General features: G+C 41.3%; 1 protein-coding gene across 3 annotated transcripts in view; it reads left to right on the top strand.

Moving 5' to 3' along the window:
- Positions 1-20,298, top strand: part of LDLRAD1 (low density lipoprotein receptor class A domain containing 1) — a 132,605-nt gene that overhangs the window by 64,459 nt on the left and 47,848 nt on the right. The window contains exons 6-7 of one of the 3 annotated variants that reach the window (XR_015307510.1): positions 6,675-7,475; positions 7,531-9,903. The exons of 1 other annotated variant lie outside the window; for it this stretch is intronic. Coding sequence is in view for 1 of the 2 variants with exons in the window: in XM_086952507.1 (XP_086808633.1) it covers positions 6,675-6,820 (146 nt within the window). In the remaining variant the exon portion in view is untranslated. Of the gene's footprint in view, positions 1-6,674; positions 9,904-20,298 lie in introns of those variants that run through there. One more of the 3 variants, XM_086952507.1, reaches the window with a different exon arrangement.

The following is a 20,298-nucleotide window of genomic DNA, read 5'->3' as shown; positions in this document are numbered from 1 at the left end:
GGCTGCAGGAATACACCTTTACAATCATTCACAAACCGGGGAAGGGTGACAACCCTGCTGACTACATGTCTCGCCACCCCCGAGACTCTCCAGCACCGACTTCATCCATAGCCGAAGAATACATCCACTTCGTCTCAAACCATGCTCGCCCTCCAGCCATACCAATGGACACCATCCGCGAAGCAACCAACAAAGACGCCGTCCTGCAGATCGTGATGAAGCGAATACTGTCCAACAGGTGGAGACATCATCCACAAGATGACGAAGAAAACTCCGAGGTCAGAAGTGAACTCCAAGCGTTCCGACACGTTGCTGATGAACTTTCAATCACTGAAGATGGCCTTCTTCTAAGAGACCACCGCATAGTCATCCCGGCCACCCTCAGACAAGGCGTAGTTGATCTAGCTCACGAAGGTCATCGTGGGGTCGTCTCCACCAAGAGAGCGCTCCGAGAGCGCGTCTGGTTTCCTGCGCTAGACCAGATAGTCGAAGCCACTCTTAAGGACTGTCATCCCTGTCAGCTAACGGGTCCCAGCACGCCACCAGCACCGCTCCAAATGACACCGCTACCTGACGGTGTATGGCAAGAAGTTGCAATGGATTTCTACGGGCCCCTGCAGTCAGGGAAATATGTGATCGCCATCGTAGATGAATACTCACGGTTTCCAGTGGCTCAATTCATCTCGTCCACCAATGCCGCCTGTACCCTTAAAGTGCTGGAGGAAGTCTTCGCAACCTGGGGTGTTCCCAGAATCATCAAAACAGACAATGGGCCCCCGTTCAACGGGCACGAATTCAGTGACTTCGCGAAACAGATGGACTTCCAACACCGCAGGGTCACCCCGCTCTGGCCACAAGCCAATGGAACTGTCGAACGCTTCATGTCCACCATCAAGAAAACCTTCCAACGGGCCACGGCCGAAAAAAGGGACCTGCAAGCAGCATTGAATGAAGTCCTCTGTGCATACCGAACCACTCCCCACTCCACGACGGGTGTCTGCCCTGCCACTCTCATGCTCGGGAGGACACCCAGAACTCGGATCCCAACCTGGGAAGGTGCGCTGAAGAAGCCCCTCTCAGACCATCAGATCGAAGACATGGCTGCAACAGATCGATATCACAAAGAGAAGATGAAGGAACATGCGGATCTTAAACGGAGGGCCCGATCCCCTTCTCTCAAGGAGGGCGACAGAGTCCTTGTCAAACAAGAACAGCGCCAGAAAACTGACTGTCGCTTCAGAAACGAACCTCTTACAGTGGTGCAGCAGAAAGGCACAATGGTGACTGCAGAGTCAGAGAACAGGCGGGTCACTCGGAACGCTTCACACTTTAAGAAATGCCCTCCTGAGAAGCGTGACTGCACGCCCCCTGCCTCCGTGCCGGAGAGCGCTGAGCACCCTGAGGCAAGTGCGCCTGACTCGGCACCCCGCCCGGAACCAAACCCCGTGGGCGAGACTGCTGTGACCCCCTCGGGTCGCCCACGACGCCAGGTACAGCCTCCAAGAAGACTGATTGTTGAAATGGACTAAGTTCACTTTGCTATTTTGTTAAGAAGGGGGGAGATGTTGTATTGTTGACGGTCTAGTAGTTGGGGTGGGAGGAGCTAGGTGGGCTGAGGGGAAGAGGTGGGGTCAGGAACAGGAAAGGGCAGTTAGAGTAGGGACGGGGACTAAGCAAGAGGTGATAATAAAGAGCTCCTAATCACAAGTCGTGTCCACGTGTATATGTGGGTTCGGGACACGACACTGGCATGGAGCAACACAAGTTGACCCTCTAGGCTAAGGGTTTATTACAGAGCCTTCACCCAGACTGTAACACAGTGCTCCATTCCTCCATCACACCAACACACTGACAGGCTGCAGATTGAGCACAGCAAACATCTACTGCATCTTCTATGGACCAGAACCTTGGACACTCCAGAAAGTTAATTGTGCCCCCCCCCGGGCAAAGCGTACACTTCTCGGGCATGGCATCCGGCTGACTGCAGACCTCCACAGGTGTTTCAGGTAGTAGTATTACTACTGTTGCCTACACTGGCCCGTGCTGACAAGGTAACCTTAATTTCGGGATAGCATGTCCATGGCTAATATAAGAAGTATAATAACGTTGTTGGGTGCACACAAGCAAAACAACTGTCACAAGGCGATAATAAGCCTTGATACACAGAAGACAATCAAACACCCTGAACTGCAAAACATGTAATTGGGCCTTCATTCATGAAATGGGTCAAATCATTGATTATCCAGCTAGTTATGAGCAACTAAATGAACAATATGATATCAGAGCTTTTATCTATAGAAAGGAGCATCCCCGGCCAGCATATCACACAATTAATTTCTAGGCTGAATTTCCATTGTCTCTGATAGGACGCGTTGCATGATCCACAATGATTTTTTGTGCTATGTTGCTGTACACTTTTCCTTTTTTGAAAAACAGTGGGGAGTACAGGATTGTGGTACAGAAATCAGTGCTGCCATAGAAGGAGGGCAGGCTAGGCTCAGTACATATTGAGGCCCAAGTGGCTGTTTGCAAGATGTTATGGTACTGAAATTGGCCATGAAAGCCAAATAACTTTTGTCAATTCCGGTGTAGTCAGTTGGTGCTACTCAAAGATTGCCTGGACACAAACTTACAAAAGTTGAGAAGGACGCAACACGAGATCCAGCTCATAAATTGATGAATAAAGTGGATAGCAGTGATCGTGATAATTACATTTTTCTGAGGAATTGTCCTGGAAGTATTGTTTACGAGTATGGTACATTCAGCTCTTTATGCGATGCTTGTTAGTTCAAAACGTGTGACATGTTTACCCTCAGAACCAGGCATTCCTAAAACACATATATATAAAAAAAAGAAATGTGTAACCCAAACATTTTAAGCTAAACGCGGGTGCCGTAATTGCTTCAAAAGTAAAGAAATAGAAAAAAAATGCATCCCCACACCTTGTTTTTTTCACTTTTGAAGCAATCGCGACACCCACACTTTAGCTTAAGATGTTTAAAGCTAAAGCGCGCGCGGGTGCAGTCATTGTAACAAAAGCAAATAAACTAGAAATAAAATGCAGCTGCTGCCTTTTTTTCTATTTCTTTACTTTTCTTACAATTACGGCACCCGCGCTTTAGCTTTAAACATTGTAAGCTAAAACGCGGGTGCCCTGATTGCTTAAAAAATAAATAAATAAACAGAAAAAAAACCTTTGCAAAGCAATAGCTCTCTCATTACTGAAAGTTGGAGCTATTGGTGTGGCATTAATATTAGCAACGCCAATAGCTCAAACTTTCAGTAATGCGAGATCTATTGCATTGCAAATGCTTGCTTTTTTTTTATGGACTTTGGATACTGAGATTTTGGGAGGCTGCTAACAAATCTCTTATTGCATTTTCTTTTTCACCTAAAAATCGATTTGAAGACACAACTAATACAGATGCACTAAACAATATATTGAGATCCTTGGTCTCGGGTAGTAGGTGAATCATCTCTCTGTGCTGGGCTGCGTTGCCCTGCGCCTTCAGGTAGCACTAAAATTATAACCAAATGGTAGCCAGAGTTAGGGCGATAGTTAGCTGATACTAGATGGTGCATACAAGAGGGGTATCTAGCCGCTTCAAAGGTATTCAATGTAAAGGTATAACAAGATCATAAAATACAACGAAGATCGGTCTAGTTGCTGAGATCTCATAAGGGGCAAATTTGTGGCATGTATAGTGAGATTGCAGAGTGGTGGCACAGTTTTGGGAAACCGCTATGGATCATATGGTGGTGTTTCTGAGTTGCAATTGGCTAGGAGCCCTACACTTTTCCTATTGGGTTTGTAAGCTAGTTGCAACCCAAGTAACTGTACAAAGCATGTGACAGTTCAAAACTTGCCAATTGGTCGTGCACTTATTCCACATAGAGGAGCTTTCAATTGACATTTCCTGGGTAAGATGTAGGAGTTGCCTCAGCCAAATAATTAGGTATATTTTCCAAAGTGTTTACCACCCCATAGAATGCCCACTCTTCGTTTCCACCATATGTGACTGTTTCTAACAGTAAACCTCACTTTTCTGCAGAGGGTAATAACCATGATGGCGTTGTATGTTCGAACCACTCATGCATTTACCACGCATGCCTTTACAATGTGGTCCGAACCACCAATGCGTCTTTACAAAACATTCATTTACCACGCAAGTCGTTACAACCACTTGCCTTAGAGAAAGCGCTGAATTTTGGAATAGTATAATTTACTATTCCAACTCCAGTCTGCGAAACAGTAGGGAAAGTGTTGTACATAAAGGCCAACATCGATCCAAAAACGTTTTCCCTAAGTCAAGTCATTGTAATGACTTGCGTGGTAAAGGAATGCGTTGTAAAGAGGCATTTGTGGTTCAAGACGCATAGTATAGACTTTTTCCCTCATGAAGATTAAAGCACTGCGCTGAAGCCCATACTTGTACCATTGCAATCTATTTCAGCTAAAGGATGAGTGGCAGTATACACATTGAGGTATGCACGTTTCAATCCAAATACTGAGCAGCATCTCTTGACTCCTTGTGACAATATACAGACACCCTTCGCTGGCAGCATTACAGACTATGTTTAATTTGACCCTTGGGCAAAAGGTGACAGCATCATTAGGATAATATTTCCTTTGAAATCTGTCCACATTTCCCCTATGTGACATTCAGTTGGTAAAGGAGGATGGTTGCAACATTATTAGCTCCTATTCTTTTAGATCGATCAACAGCCTTTACTGTCATCAACAGCCACATATTTACCACGACATCCTGTCACTTGTTAGGGCAGGCTGCTTGGTCGGATGAAGGTTTTCGGAAAATGAGAGCTCAGACTATTGCTCACAGCTACTAAATGTTTGGGTACCAAAAGGATCCACATTCTCACCACTATTGTTAATTCCTCCTTTATTCCTCTAACCTGGCTTTGTCTCACCTTCAGCATAAAGCTTTCCATTCATATTTATATTCAAAAGAAAACTAGGGGGAATTTGATGGGGATTGTCAACTACATACCACCCAGTGTGCTCCAATACTGTAGAGGTGCACCACCAAGACAAACATTATGGTGGTAGGATGCTTGGGTACTGGGTGGCTAATGGAGATCTGGTCTACCACTTTGAGAACCTGACCCACCTCATTTTTGTAGGTTAAGAGCCAAGCTTTTCCAAGGGATTCTGCTCTGTCCTTGGCACCCAAGAAGCAAGCATGGTGAAAAAAGGCTGATATCATTTCAGAACAGTGGAGGTCATCTTCCCATACCCGAGTTTCCGACATTCGGAAACAGGCAGTTCTGGGGTACTTTCTATAAAATATTTTCGTTAATTAAAAAAATATCATTATAACTTATGTGAGACGTCGGTCGTAATTGGAATGATGTAAAGACATAACCTAATCATCCACTGTCTACCATAGACACAAACATCTGAGATAAGTATGCAAGTAGGTCGAAGCTGGGTCAGCACTAGGAATTATTACAAAGACTCAGAGACCACAAAATGAAGTGTCTCCTGTACTCCTGAATGAGCCAATGTTTTCATGTTTACTGGGCTCCCAATAATGTTTATTAGAATAGCCGACTTTTTAACCATGCAGTCATTTTTCGTTTTACCAACGCGCTTTGTGTGAAATGGCATAGTTACAACAGGCCGCGTAATGTACTTCAGTTAATAACAAGGTGATTTCAGACTGTTATAGACTCCTAACTTAATGCAAGTTGAACTACAAAACCACGTGCCTTCTCCTGAAGAAGTAATAATTTCCTTCCCAGACTAGTTCCTATCGCTATACGTTTCTGGGACCACTAAATATTACAGTACTCTAGTGATCCCAAAAGTAAAGCCACAGGTTCCACCAAGAAGGGGACAAGAGAGGAAAACAAGTAAGGAAGTGGGACTTTATGATTGGAGTGCCTTCTTCAAAAAGCGAGCTCGTTTTCCTTTAAGACTTTCTTGGTTCTATATCTATAATGCATCTATAAATGCATCTTTATCCGCCTCATTTTTAAAGTGTTTTCATATATGTCCTCATAGGTCAAGACCACAATAACATATGAGAACTAAAATGTATACTATTGCACATTTTACTTACTACATTGTAATTGTAATAGTTATTGAATTTATAAAGTGCTTACTGCCCTTGACGAGGTGTTGAAGTGCTTTTTTCAGCAAACAGCACGCTACTCCAGTACCCAAAAAGGATTAGTGGTAAATTAGTATAGGGAAATATGAAATTAATTTGAGCGGTGGACATGTTAGTCTATTATTTGAACTGAAAAAGGATAGAAGAGGGAAGGGTTTGCATTTATATAGCGCTTTCTACCCCTGATGAGGTGTCAAAGCACTTTTCAGGGGGTAGCGCGCTACTCCCTAACCCAAGTAGGATTAGTGTGAAATTATTATAGGAAAATATGAAATAAATTTGAGTGGTGAACATACATGTTGAGGATCACAAGAGATACATGTGCTTAGCTAAGTATTTGCTTTGTTTTGTTTTTGTTTCATCATAGGGTAGTTATACATTAATGACGAATTATGTGACTGATAACCTAATATTACTAACTGCATTATACGTGTAATAAACTCTGCATACATATTGAAATCTCACTTTCTGAAAAGAGTAAGTATACTCGTCTCAGTTATGCTGATACAGTTCTCAATTCTTCTCTGTCTTCTCCACAAGTGGCCGCCTGCCCTCCGTGCGGACCCCAGTGGTGGAGCTGTACGTCCATCGTTTTCCAATACTGCAACTGTATCCCTAGAAGTCTCTGCCAGGACGGAGTCCAGCACTGCTCAGACTGGTCTGATCAATATATTTGTAAGAAGTGATCTGAATGGGCACAGTAGAGATCATTAACTGTGCTCCTTACATTGTGGACATTGCTGCCTGTTGGCTTTGTGCTTCTGACTGTCGACTCTTCGTTACATGTACACCAGTTGGCCTTTTCCAGTCCGATAGACAATCCGACCGCCTCTGTATCTTGTACAGTTTAGAAACCATGCTGTGACTGGTTGACAGGATGGGAGAGGTTAGTGTCAAGTAAAGGGGTGTCATGAGCCCCCCGCATCCTGAGCGGGGTTGGGTGGGTACCCATGTGTATTTCTGCAAAACATAAAACACTTAAATTGCTGTTTATAGCTACTTTAACTTTGGTTGGATGCATATGTCTTCAAACAGGCCATCATGAATAGCACTGCAAGATGGAAATATGATGGAGCTAGGGGAACAATGGAACAAGAGAGAACTAATCGCAAGGATGGAATGAAGTAGTGTTGGATTTCGAGATGAGTAACAGAATAGAGGTATGGGTGGAGAGATGAGTTGGAAAGAAGGATGGATGGAGGTATGGTTGGAAAGAAGGATGGATGGAGGTATGGTTGGGCAGATAGCCGGATGGAGGCATGGCTGAATAAAAGGGCGGATGGAGGGGTGCTTCGAGAGAAGGATTGGTTAAGTAATGGTTGGAGAGAAGGATGGATGGAGGTATGCTTGGTGAGGAGCAGGATGGCGGTATGGTTGGATAGAAGGATGGATGGAGATATGGTTGGATAGAAGGATGGATGGAGATATGGTAGGAAAGAAGGATGGATAGAGGCATGGCTGGAGGGATGGATGAATGGAGGCACGATTGGAGAGAAGAATGGGTGGAGGTATGGTTGGGAAGGAGTAGGATGGAGGTATGGTTGGAGAGAAGGATGGATAGAGGCATGGTTGAAAAGAAGGATGGATGGAGGCATGGTTGAAAAGAAGGATGGATGGAGGCATGGTTGTAGAGAAGGATGTGTGGAGGTAGGGTTGGAGAGAAGGATGGATGGAGGTATGGCTGGAGAGATGGATGGAGGTATGTTTGGAAAGTAGGAATGATGGAGGTACGGTTGAGAGAAGGATGGATGGAGGTATGGTTGGTGAGAAGCAGGATGGAGGTATGGTTGCAGAGAAGGATTTATGTCTAGTGAGTTGAGGGACGTATGGATGGATTGAGAGAAAGAGGGATGTACGGCCGTAAAATGAACTCCTTGGTCTCACTGTTTTCACAATTCGCTCAGGGACAGCAACCCCTTCCCTCAAATGAGTGCCAGACTATCTCGCCTCAGTTACTTGATCTGTACCATTCGGAATACGGTAAAAATGGAAAGGTATTTTATTTTTCTGGCTACTCCATTGATCAAAGCTGGAGAACAATACCAGAATACCAGATTTGATCGACGTTGATTGATGGGCACACTTGTCGTAGTTGGCATGAGAATTCTGCTGTGGGCAGCTGAGTGTTGGATCCACATCATGATAACAGATGGAGGCAAAGATGAAGTTGATCATCAGCTCAAATGTATCCTGAATCAACAGAGGTTTAGCCAATGTCATGCACTCAAGCATCCCCACTCACCCTCCAAACATTAAATACTCCGAAGGATATATTGAAACAAAGGCTAGGCTCCTCAGTAATCATTTCCACAATCTGCTAATTGTGTCCGAATGCATCTGTAGATGATGTTTCTCATCTAACCTTTCTGATCAACAGTTAACACAATGATAGCAATGTGCAGATTTACATGCATTTTGTATGAATTCTTTCCCCATCATATAATTTCGTTATGTCAAATGTATCTGCTGCATCGTTATATCCTATAGCACTTCTTAGTTTTTTCCTCATCTGCCCTTCTTTGCAAATGCTGATTGCCAATCACTTAACCTCACAGTGTACTGAGTGCAGTTAACACGTTTTCAATGAATAAAATCAAACAAAAAATGGATAATGCACTTTTTGTTTTTACAATTGCACTTTGCATTCATAAAAACATGTATACTAAAATCATTTGTAACATATTCAGATACCAAGGGGCTATTAAACAATAAACTCATGAAGTAAGACATGCATCGTTTACATGCACGAATGGTAATAATTAACAGGTGTTTGATTAATTCACACACATTCCACTCACATGTATATAAGTTCTTCATGTCACACAAACTGCCCGTGTAAGTAAAGGAATACACACATAATGCTGATTAAACTTGTTTTCTTTTCCCATGTGCTTATTCTCTGGACTACATAAGGTGAACATACTTATGGCCAGAAAACGAATTGATTGACATTTATTTTTTGATTGAATTTTTGCCTTTTAATAGAAACAATGTCTTACAACGACCTAACAATTTGCACAAAACGAGACCCAGTGCTCTTTCCCATACAATCGAGCAGGATCATTAGGTCGATGTTAGTTGACTGTAGGAAATAATAAATCTCCCGCCAGTACAACGAAAAAAAAGAGTATTCAGCTACCCATAATGCAATAGGATTCATATTTTTGAGTTGTTTAGGATCGCTGTATAACGCTGTCACTAGAAATGTATAGGTGGCTTCAAAGTTTTGAGGAAAAGAATACCAAAAAGATCGAGCCCTACCTATATTCCCCTGAATTGAAATGTTGGATAAATAAAGCTCTATTTGTGGCGACTACAAACCATTGAGGTCTATTTGAACAATGACATAGTCGGAATAAAGTAACAAATTGGGATTTTATGGAAACAAATAAATGAACTATCTGCATGACAGCTTTGTGGCATGATATATAAAGAGATAGCGTGGATATTGAAAGCCCCCTCTTCTAGTATACAAAAAATCAGTGGTCCTGAGGAAGGTGGCAGGAAAACAAACAAAGCCACCGAAACGTGAGTCAACCTTTTTGAATGTGGAATAAATGTTCACGTATTCTCCTGAATGGGTGGTATAAGGAGGTCTTTGGAGGACGTGTGATCTGTTATGAATGAATGAAAGGTGTGACTGATATGAATGTTTTAGATGGGGTTTTGAGGTTTGCAACAATGGCATTTTTCTAATATTGATATAATTGTGACGTGTACACATACATTATAAATTGTGAAATGAAATTTATATTTGTTAAATAATGGACAAATAAAAGACTATATTTTAACTATATATAACTATGTGTGTGTATATATATATATATATATATACACACACACATACATACATATATATATATATATATATATATATATATATATATGTATGTGTGTGTGTGTATTATGGTCTATAATAAATGGTGTATGTTTTTTCCATTTGAAAACCAATATAGGTTAAGGCGGAATTTACAGAAAATATATTTATTGTTGTATACCCCTTACCCCGACCTAAAAGTAAACTATGGCGTTATCCTTTGTGTAAATGTTTATAAGTGTTAAATTAAGAGTGTAGGTTTTCACCTCATGTGCAGTAGGTTTCCCTGCACACTCATCCTGGGAATGTTCAGTGGCAGTGTTTGCAGTGGTGTGTGCACTTCACATGTGTAGTTCGCATGCATGAAATCTGGTTTTAGCCTTGCGAATTAGGTGTATGCAGGTATATATTACAGTTGTTTTTTACCAGGTCCAAGTGAGACGTGTAACGGGCAAAAAAAACTTTGTATCAGAATCTATATGCTTAAATTGGTTCAATGTCATTTGGACGTTTACGTTTGATGGTACTACCTATGGTCCATGGTCATATGAACATCAGGCCTTTCGACTGTTTATTGTTGCATTGCTACAGATGCAATCTTCAGTTCAATTTCATTTTCTTTGAAGCATTTAAATTTAAGAGATACTCAGGAAAAGGATATTGGTGCATACAGTGACACACGTTTCACCTGTTATTGCTCTCTCACCAAAAATGTCAAATTACAGACATTGATCACTACGAAATACTATCTGTAGCTGTTCTCAAAGGTTCACTTTGTGATAGCATAAGTCAACTGGTATTCAACAGACATTAGAACATTGGAATGTTGGGAGCACCACTGAAGACAATGAAGTGGTCCAGGGCAAATTATGGCTAGAATAAGCCTCCTGTTCCAACATTCTGATGTTTGTCTTTCTGTTTCTCCCTTTTTATATGGAACATTCCACATTCTAATAGATCTTCTGCCTCAGGCTATTTCGATTATTTAAGGCTCTATCCCTCATTAAAGGTCTGAGCCGCACTCGGGTTCAGGGCCTTTGTTGATCGGCATAGCCCTCGGCAGAGGCTGTATTCATTTCTAAGGTCAATAAATGTGACTATTTTCCCAGCCATGAATCTTGATATATCGAACATTTTGTTTAAAATCAATTTAGTGAACACTGACTTTAATTATTCGTGCCTTTTGCACAGTACCCTAATGTACATGCTCTCTGTGCAGAGCAACGTGAATAGTTCGCAATACGGTCCAACATCTGTACTTTGGTGATGTATTGAACAAAAACTTAAGGCAAGTCATATCCCGCATGAATCTGGACGACACTCCATATCAGCATGAAGGAGGTGTCAGTTCGGCTGGACCCACGGAGGCTGGCAGAACACCTTAGGCCCACTTACAAGGGTCTAGGGCTGATGTGGCACCACTTGGCAAGATAGACTCACAGATGGCAGAGTCCAGGTGCTGGATTCAAGGTTGTTAGATCCTTCATACCTGAGACTCTAGCCAGGAGGCCAGCCAACTAGCCCTTGCAGTCCCTCTGGGGTCCTGGGTTTAACAGATGCAGGTCCAGCCCTTCTCACCCCTGCAGAGGACTTCTCTCAGGGGGCGCACTGTCATCACGCCTTCCGACACCTTCTTGGCCTCTGCGCCTGTGTCTGTAATACCGTGCAGAGGCTAAGGGACTTCCTCATTTGCATGTGGTACACTCCCAGGCAAATGAGGGAACGCCCCCTGCAAATAGCACTGGCGCTTTATGTGCACTAGTGCTATCGGTATTACAGAAGCGGCTGCACATGCATCTGCGGCCCCTTCTGTAATACCAAAGTGCCCCAGGCGCGCAAAGCGGGTGCAAACGCCCGGTGCACCCCCTGGGTACTCTCTGTTATAGGGCCCCTTATAATGCAAAGCAAGGTTTCATAACTTGGTTCAGTTGCTGACAAATGACAGTTTTGAATCCATGATCACATCAATATTCTTTCCTTGGAGAGATGGGATAGGAATAAGGGCCAAGCGCTTTTAGCCAAATGGATAATGGGTGTTTTTTTACACAGGATTATGCCTCCATTTTCGATGAATTTAGTTTGCGATTATTTATTACCATCCAAAGATCTACAGTCAGGAGACATTAACCGATGGCACATGAATCTAATTGGACTGGGTTTGAAGTTTTAGAATGATTTGAGTTTTGTCTGCAAAATTGTGGAAAATAAAGGCTCAAATTAGAGATTGGCACACAGTGTTATAAACGTGATGGACTTCGCTGTCCACCAATTGGTTACTCTGGCAGCCACATGAGAGCTCCTGCTGGCTCCTTGGATGGAAACTGTTCTCTGATGGCCCCTACTCTATTTAGGGTGGATGGTGTAATGTATTTTATTCCTGTTCATCACTGCCAGGAAAACATGGACGTGAGGGACAGAAAACAAATAACGACTCCCTAGGTGTGGAGGCCATAAGCATTTTGTGTTTTATGTTTCTCAAACAAACTTTAAAGTTTTGGTGAAAGGCCATCAAAACTGACAGGGGTTGTCCAGCAAACCTTTTGTACACTGAAATGAATCACTGTGTTTAGGGCTCCTTTAAATGTCCAGAGATGAACACTGGGTCCGGGCTCTTTCCTTGCCAATCTGACGGACGGAATACCATCCGTCAAATATTAAATCAGGCCCTTAGTTTAAAGAAAGAGATCAGTTTCAAAAAGGTCTGCGATATACATTTAAGAGGAAATGGGAAACTGTAGATTTTTTAGGAACTTCTGCATTCAAGGCAAAATGGACTGAGTTGAAAGGAGGGATAAATACGAAATCTGCAAATCAAGAAGGAGCCAACCCAATGGAGAGGTTGTACCTTGAGTCAGCTTCAGCTTCTGGAGCAGGTAGGCATGTCAAGACATGAGTTATGGGGTGATAATTGGCAGTGTTGAGGGGGAACCTGGATTTTTAAAACAGGTTTGGTGTATATAGTTTTGAGTTTAGCCAGACGCTAGCAAGTGTTTGGCTCTGGCAGGATGGCAACAGAGTGGTTTATGAGGCTGGCCTTTATTATATTGGCTGGGCCGGGGTGTGCTAGTCTATAGTCAAATATGTGAAATCATCAGTAATAGACAGTTGAAGGTCAACAGATTGTGTCGAGGATGGATTGGGGAGCTAAGACCAAGTGTGGTTTTAGAAGACCGTCCATTTCGTTTTTATCTTCAAGGTAACTTTCTAACAGCCTGATTCATCAACAATATTTGCGCTCGCAAAGGGCCAGATTCTGAGAATCTGGCCCTTTGCGAGTGCAATTTTTGCATTTGGGATTCATCATCCCAAATGCAAAAATCGCTATTTAGAAACTCGCAAATTTGCGAGGAATAGCATTTGAGGAATCTCTATTAGAGATTCCTTAAATGCTATTCTTAAAACATTTTAAAATTGCGAATTCGCAAATTTCGTCCGCTATTTACCACGAGGTCAAACCTCGTGGTAAATAGCGAAAACTTAGAAAAATGCTTTTAAAAGCATTTTTCTAAGTTGCATGTTACACACACACATGTCCTTAGGACATGTGTGTGCGCAACACCTGTTGAAATGTGCATTTAAGGGGTGCTACAGGGTGTCCTTTGGACACCCCTGGCACCCTTCAAATCGCTATCTTATTTGCGATTAGAAAATTGCCTTTTGGCCCGTAGGAATGAATGGGGAGTTATTCCTTATTTGCGATTAGCAATTTGCTAATCGCAAATAAGGAATCTGTAGGAATCGCATTTAATTTTGCGATTCCTACATGAATCCCGTTTTGCGTGTCTGTAATAGCGATTCCTTATGAATCACTATTTCAGACTCGCAAAATGGGTCTTTTATGAATCTGGCCGTAAGTCTTTTTCCTTTAGAGATGCTACACAAGAGTGGCACATAATTCTGTGGGGGAGGGTTTAAAAACCTGATGGAGTGCAATAAATAAAAATGTTACAAAAAAAAAACCTGATGGAGAATACTCAGATATTAATAACATGACGTGATGACTACTGCCAATTATTGTGAGAATGAAGAATCAGTGCAAGTCATGAATCTTAAGTTTCTCTTTAGTGCAACTGGGTTGGGGTTAGTCCACAAAGAGGTCAGCCTGATTCTGAATAAGATTTGTCATAGATCAACGTTTAAGTTTGCTCAAGCCATAACTAGGTAACTTCCAAGGAGAAGAAATCGATAGGGAATCTTTAGAGCATTCTTTAAAACAGAAGAGTTTCTCAGTATCATCAATGTACACATTGAGAATATATACACATAGCAGACTTGGCAGTGGTTACAAATACAAAATAAAAAAGAAAATGAGTAATTGTGAAAGACTCCCAAATTCAAAAGCTTAAATTCTGAAATGACCAATCGTAATTGACCATTCTGTCATAAAAAAGTGTAGTAAAAAATGATTGATCTACTGTAGAGCCTCCCACAGACTGTCTTGATAGACGATGAAGAAAGAATTGATGGTCTCCATTGCCAAATGAGTTGGAAAGATCCAGATGGTTTACCACACCGTTCCACTAGGATACAGAGCTCATTCACTACATATATAACAAGTATTTCTGTACTCCCCCTTGACCTACTAGCTTGGTACCTATCCAGCAGCCCATTAAATTCAGCATGGTTTCAAAGAAGGGCTGTAACAGTTTTCTCCACAAAGTTAGATTCATATAGAATACGTTAAATGGGTTAACATTAGTGGGGTTTCTGAATTAAAGGAAGGATAATTAAGCAGGGAATGTATAATTGCCACTTTAAATTCCTCTTTGTAGGAGGAGTAATTTTGAGAATTTTGCCTGGACACTTATTATTGGTAGAGCTACATGTTTTACTTATTGTAGTAAGCATTCTTTACTTATTTTTAGGAAGCATTCTACTTTCCACTACATTAGGGACCATCTCCCTAGCCTCTGCACCCGATGGAGTGGGTTGATTGGAGGTGCTTGAAGAAGAAGGATGGGGAGGGTTCTTGGTCAGTTCCCTGACCTCTGCTGCCGAACACATGATTCAACAGCTTGTGTAAGCTGTTGAATCATGTGTTCGCACAAATTGAAAGGTTTGCACAATCAAGGATAACAGGATGAATACTTATTTACCAGAATTTGCTCTCTGGTCATTTTACTTTTTCAAAGAAAAAACAAGACTACATGTTAACTTGATCCTGAGAGGGTTTTATACTATTAAAAATCCCACCTGGACTGGCCTGATAATTTACGGTCTTAAATATTCCAGGAAATGTTATCAGACACCAGGATCATTTGGGAGTAACACACTTTTTTGTAGCAGTGATCAAGTACATGTACTTGGACTTCTGCTTAGTAGGAACCAGGTTCTGTCTGTGATTGGCTTCAAGTTCTACACTATTAGGCTTTAAATGTTTACGGCTAACTGGTTACTATCATCTGTTCCAGCAGTTTAACTTGAAATGGGGTATTCTGTTTTAGTGAAATGCCAAGGAGTTTATTGAATTTCTTTTAGTTTTGTGCTTACTTAATTTTCTTTTGTTATACTGCCTATCCTCCTAGCAGCCTCCAACAATTTTTCCAGTTACTTAGAGAACAGAAGTTGCTTCCACAGTTTCTTGATCATTGATGTGATTGTTCCAGATGTTAAAACATGATTATTACAATGGTTTTGCCAAACAGAGAATGAGCATGTAGAATATCTTCATAATATCGTCATCAAGAAGGTCAAAATATCCAGGGCCTAACGAGCGATGCAACAAGCTAAAAGGCAACCAAACTGTTTGTTATCATCATTACTGATTCCTAGCAAAAGGGTTTCAGCTCCAGGGTACAAAATATGCTACTGATCACAAGAGATTTGTAGTATATTGCTACGAGATCACTTCCTTCTAATCTGGTGAGCTAAAAATACTCAGGACCCAAATATTTAATTATAGAATTGCAGAATAACCTTACAGAATACTCTATGAAATTAACTCTATGAAAAGTGTACATTACCAGACTGAGCTTGAAAAGCTGAACTATCAATATAAACCTTTTCTTAATAAGCATGACCATAAGTTCCAAGAGTAAGGAAATTTCACAAGCATGTCTGAGTAGGATGTGCATAAGTTATGCCATGTCTTAAATTGCAGAATGTGGAATATATATGTGTACTCGACATTACACAGTGCAACATCCATATATATATAGTGACTTAATGTAATTTCAGTTTCATTTTTATTGGAAGTGAGATTTTTGTTAGCTTGCATTTAAAAAATGCACTATTGTTGTTTATTTAGCTTTGTTTGTGCAATAAAGTTAAATAAACTTCAATGGTGCATTTTTAGAACGTAAGCTAACAAAAATCTAATTTCCAATGCAAACAAATGAAAACGTATGCTCAGCTGCATCTCTCTTTTTATAATTGTATTAAGGGTGCAGTACCTTATGTGGCTAACAGAGGTCTCTTTACAACTCCTTAGGGACACCTAGTAACAGCCTTTGGTACTGCACCCATTCTTTCTTGTTCTTGCGAAAATAAAAGACAGCGCGCCCGCCATTGATGAAGATGAAGCGCGGCATGCCGAGCTGCAGAAAAAAGCAGCTCGTGCTTGGTTCAGCAGAGTATGGGTGGAGGCAGCCGTGCAAAAGAAAGAAAGGTGCGCAGCTGCCATTATTAAAGATGATGCGTTCAGCATGCCGCGCTGCTTCAGAATTGAGAAACAAAGTGTTGGGCGAGCTGCACAAAAGAAAACAAAGGCGTGAGGCCACCATTGATGAAGATGAAGCACGGTGTGCTATGCTGTCTTATTTAAAAAAATATATATTTTACGATTGAATCATTGCAAAAGTAAAAAACTTTCACAAATGCTTTTTCCCTTTAAATGAGTTCCTTGTGAACAATTGTTGCTAGCTAAAAATACTCTGAATACAACATGTCTCAAAGATACAGCGCAAGTGCTTCCTAGGTGAGACCTAAAAACGTATGTGTGCATTTTGTATGCTGCTCCCCTCCTTTACTGTTCATTTTATTGGTCTAAGCAGCATGACTGTCCCACAAATGTGGAGAAAGTACTGCTGAACCCCCTCCCAAAAATAAATATTCCAGTTGATGCTATATTTATATTTCACATAACTGTGACCTGCGCCTCAAAGTATTTTTGGGGGACGTTGGTTAATTGGCTGAACTTTGGGGGATATCCCATGGACACCTTTTACACCTGTACCTTACATGGAAATGGAAGAAACATTAGAACTACAAATGTTCCCACCCGGTGTAACTAATTGTACTGGCATCTTGTTAAATTCTATTACTGATTTGTGGGTACTTCTCACCGCCCAGCCAATGGTCCACCGATCTACCTTATTCCTAAGAATTATGTTTTCTTTGCTAATATATTGAAACAGGTCTCTCGTTCAAGTATATTTTCAAGGGTCACACTATAAAAAATGTGGTCTCTTGTACTTTTTGTTAGAGTGATCTATGACTGTATGTATGTTCAATTGATATAGCTTTTTAAGCGCACTAAGGCTTACAATACATTTCTTTTAAAAAAGTCCAATAAATACTTTTTTTTTTAAACAGTTCTCTTAACTCAACTGATATATCCGTGTATTTTTGCAATGGTGAAATATCCCACATTAAATGCATTGGCAAAACAAACATATTATACTTACAGGGACTGAGCACAAAGGCTTGTGTCTATTGTGCACTATGCCAATACTGTTGAGAGCACACAATCAGATCTGTGTGGTCAGTGTCTGATAAGAACTCTGAAGTGTTTAAATATTTGTTGATAAAACATCACAGAATCCATGGGAGCAAGCTTCAACATGTTTTGTAAAACAAAGTGTGAAACAAAGCTTAGGCCTGAAGTAGCGTGTACAAAGTATCCCACTGTTTACTGACGAACTGATAGCATTCAGAACTTAACTGCTGCTCACAGCAATAGGAAAAGTTATCGTACTGATGTAATATATATATATTTGTTTTTTTTAAACATATGTATATATTACCATGAGCATGCTACTAAGAGAGCTCTCAATAATCGAAAATGTTAAAAGTTTTGCCAAGTGACTTTTCGAATTTTAAATCGAGCACGAGGAGCTGAAAAGGGAGCATGAGGGGTAGAAACATTTAGTAATTTAAAAGGCATGCACACTTGAAACCATTGTGACCTTCTACTCTGTATAATAGGATGTTACTTACAAGTGATATTCTCTTCATAAATTACTTCATTACAATAACATTAATTGTGGACTTTTGAGTTTCACTGGACTTTCATCTTGCGCGTGTTGCTATCAATAGGGCTACAAAAGAGCCTTCTGCTATTTTAGGGTAGTGCCAGAAAATGTATCTCTCAAAAGAAATTGGTAAAGGTGGGGAAACAATTCTGTGGCAATACTGTCCTCTTTTCAACTACAGGGCAAACTGGGATCACCTGGAGTACCTGGGTACAGACAATTTACAGGGCAGCGTGATTTCCAAACTTTTAACTTTGCTCTGAAACAGAATGAGTGCAGTAAAATGTATCTCTACTCCTAGTTAAAATAAATGTGTGCAGCTATCTTCAAAATATGGCTCAAGAGGGCAAAAAATTACACCCGTCTGCGCAGTACATCAGAAATGACTACTAAAAGAATCAAACGTCTGACATTTGAAAACACAAGTCCTCGTTAACAGTATGACAGACTAAAATGTACTCAGGTAATTTATACCGAGGTTACACCCATATGCAGTCAATTTTTTAGTACTTGTTAAATGAAATGATGCATACCATGATCAGGACAAAAACATTTCAAAGAACGCCCACAGTTATTTAAAACCAATTCAATACATACAAAATGCTTATAACCTGTTCAGTTTTGTTTACGTCAATTTTGAGCCAACTTAGATCAAAAACGTCCTTACTACAAGGAGAGGAGCAGGGGGGCTGAATCAATCAGAACAAGGATTATAGACAGGGTGGGTGCTTCTTACTGTGAGAAACCATGCAGATACATTGCTTCCCAAGCTGTGCATGTACCCATTAGTGCACAGCTCGGGGAGCATGCACAAGCCAAGCAAAAAGAATGTAAGAAACTACACAAACAGGAGCATAAAGAAAAGCAGGAGTAAAACAGGAGTAAAGCATAGACATCATGGAACCACAAGTGTGAAATTGCAATAACACAGCGCAGTGAGAATAATCTGAAAACATTCGGAATGTTATTGCAGCCAATGCAAGTCCATAAGACTGTTTGCAATGAAAAACAACAAACTAAGGTGTCCAAGAGAGCAGTGAAAATAAGTCACCATTGACCAAACGGCAAGGATTCTTACCAGATACTGGAGTTGTTGAAAAATTAGAACGATGGTCTGCAGGGCATTTCTTTAATAATAAATATGCTATCACAAAAGAAAACTGTAAGAAGAGGCTCTCAAAATTGGGCACATAATCCAGTGGTGCAGTTCTAAAACTGTTCCCAACAGCAATGGGAGGACAGTGTTAGAAATAACCTAGAGTTAAGGCAAGTGTGCCTATAACAAATATAACCTCATGAAAGGTAAGCCAAAATGAGGACTGCTTCAGGTGCCTTTAATTGAGACCCTTATGCACAGTATCAAGTATGTAAATCCATCTATTCTCTTTGCAGCATAGACTTTAGTCAAAATGTATTCTAATTTTTTTAATGCACACAGTATCCAACTTAACAACTCCATGTCTTTGAGTTTGTGTTTCTCATTGCCATAAAGGTCTACCATTGTACCATCAAGCAGTCAACACATGCATGATTATGTTTCAAAATGCTGGGTCTGACATCCTGGGTGATCATGGACATTTTTTGCAGTTAATTATAGTGTGTTAATCGCCAATAATGTAAGAGAAACATTTAGGGGCAGATTTACAAGCCCCTTGCGCCTCTTTTACGCCGCCGTTGCGCCACTTTTGTGACGCAGCGGTGGTGCAAAGCCAGCGCCATGCTGCGGGGTATTTACAACATGACGCATCTGGGAGATACGTCTTGTTGAAAAGCCCTACGCCACATGTAGGCGTTCTGGCGCAGGTGGGGGCGTTCCGGTGCAGGAACGCCTCCTAAAAGTGGCTGAGTGAAATCTTCTAGATTTCACTCATTCACTTTTAGGGCCATGCTGCGTCAAAACGCTGCGCCTGCTTGAAGCAGGCGTAGGGATTGACGCAGCATTTTTCATATAGGGCACCCCGAGCCTTGCTGGAGCTGCGTCGTGCTTGCGGCGCAACTCCAGCAATGTGCCGTATTTTCACCAGGGATGCGTCACGCATCTGCCCATCCAAGCGCCACAGTGCGCCACATTGTAAATGCGGCGCATCAGTGGTGGCGCACGGGTGGGCAAATGCGTCGCAACTCTTCTGGCGCATCTATGCTGATTAGCAGAGAT

This window comes from Lissotriton vulgaris, chromosome 1_1 (genome assembly GCF_964263255.1).
Source record: "Lissotriton vulgaris chromosome 1_1, aLisVul1.2, whole genome shotgun sequence".
Lineage (NCBI taxonomy): Eukaryota > Metazoa > Chordata > Amphibia > Caudata > Salamandridae > Lissotriton > Lissotriton vulgaris.
The sequence above is the reverse complement of the archived record's forward strand: the minus strand, read 5'-3'. Positions and strand labels throughout refer to the sequence as shown.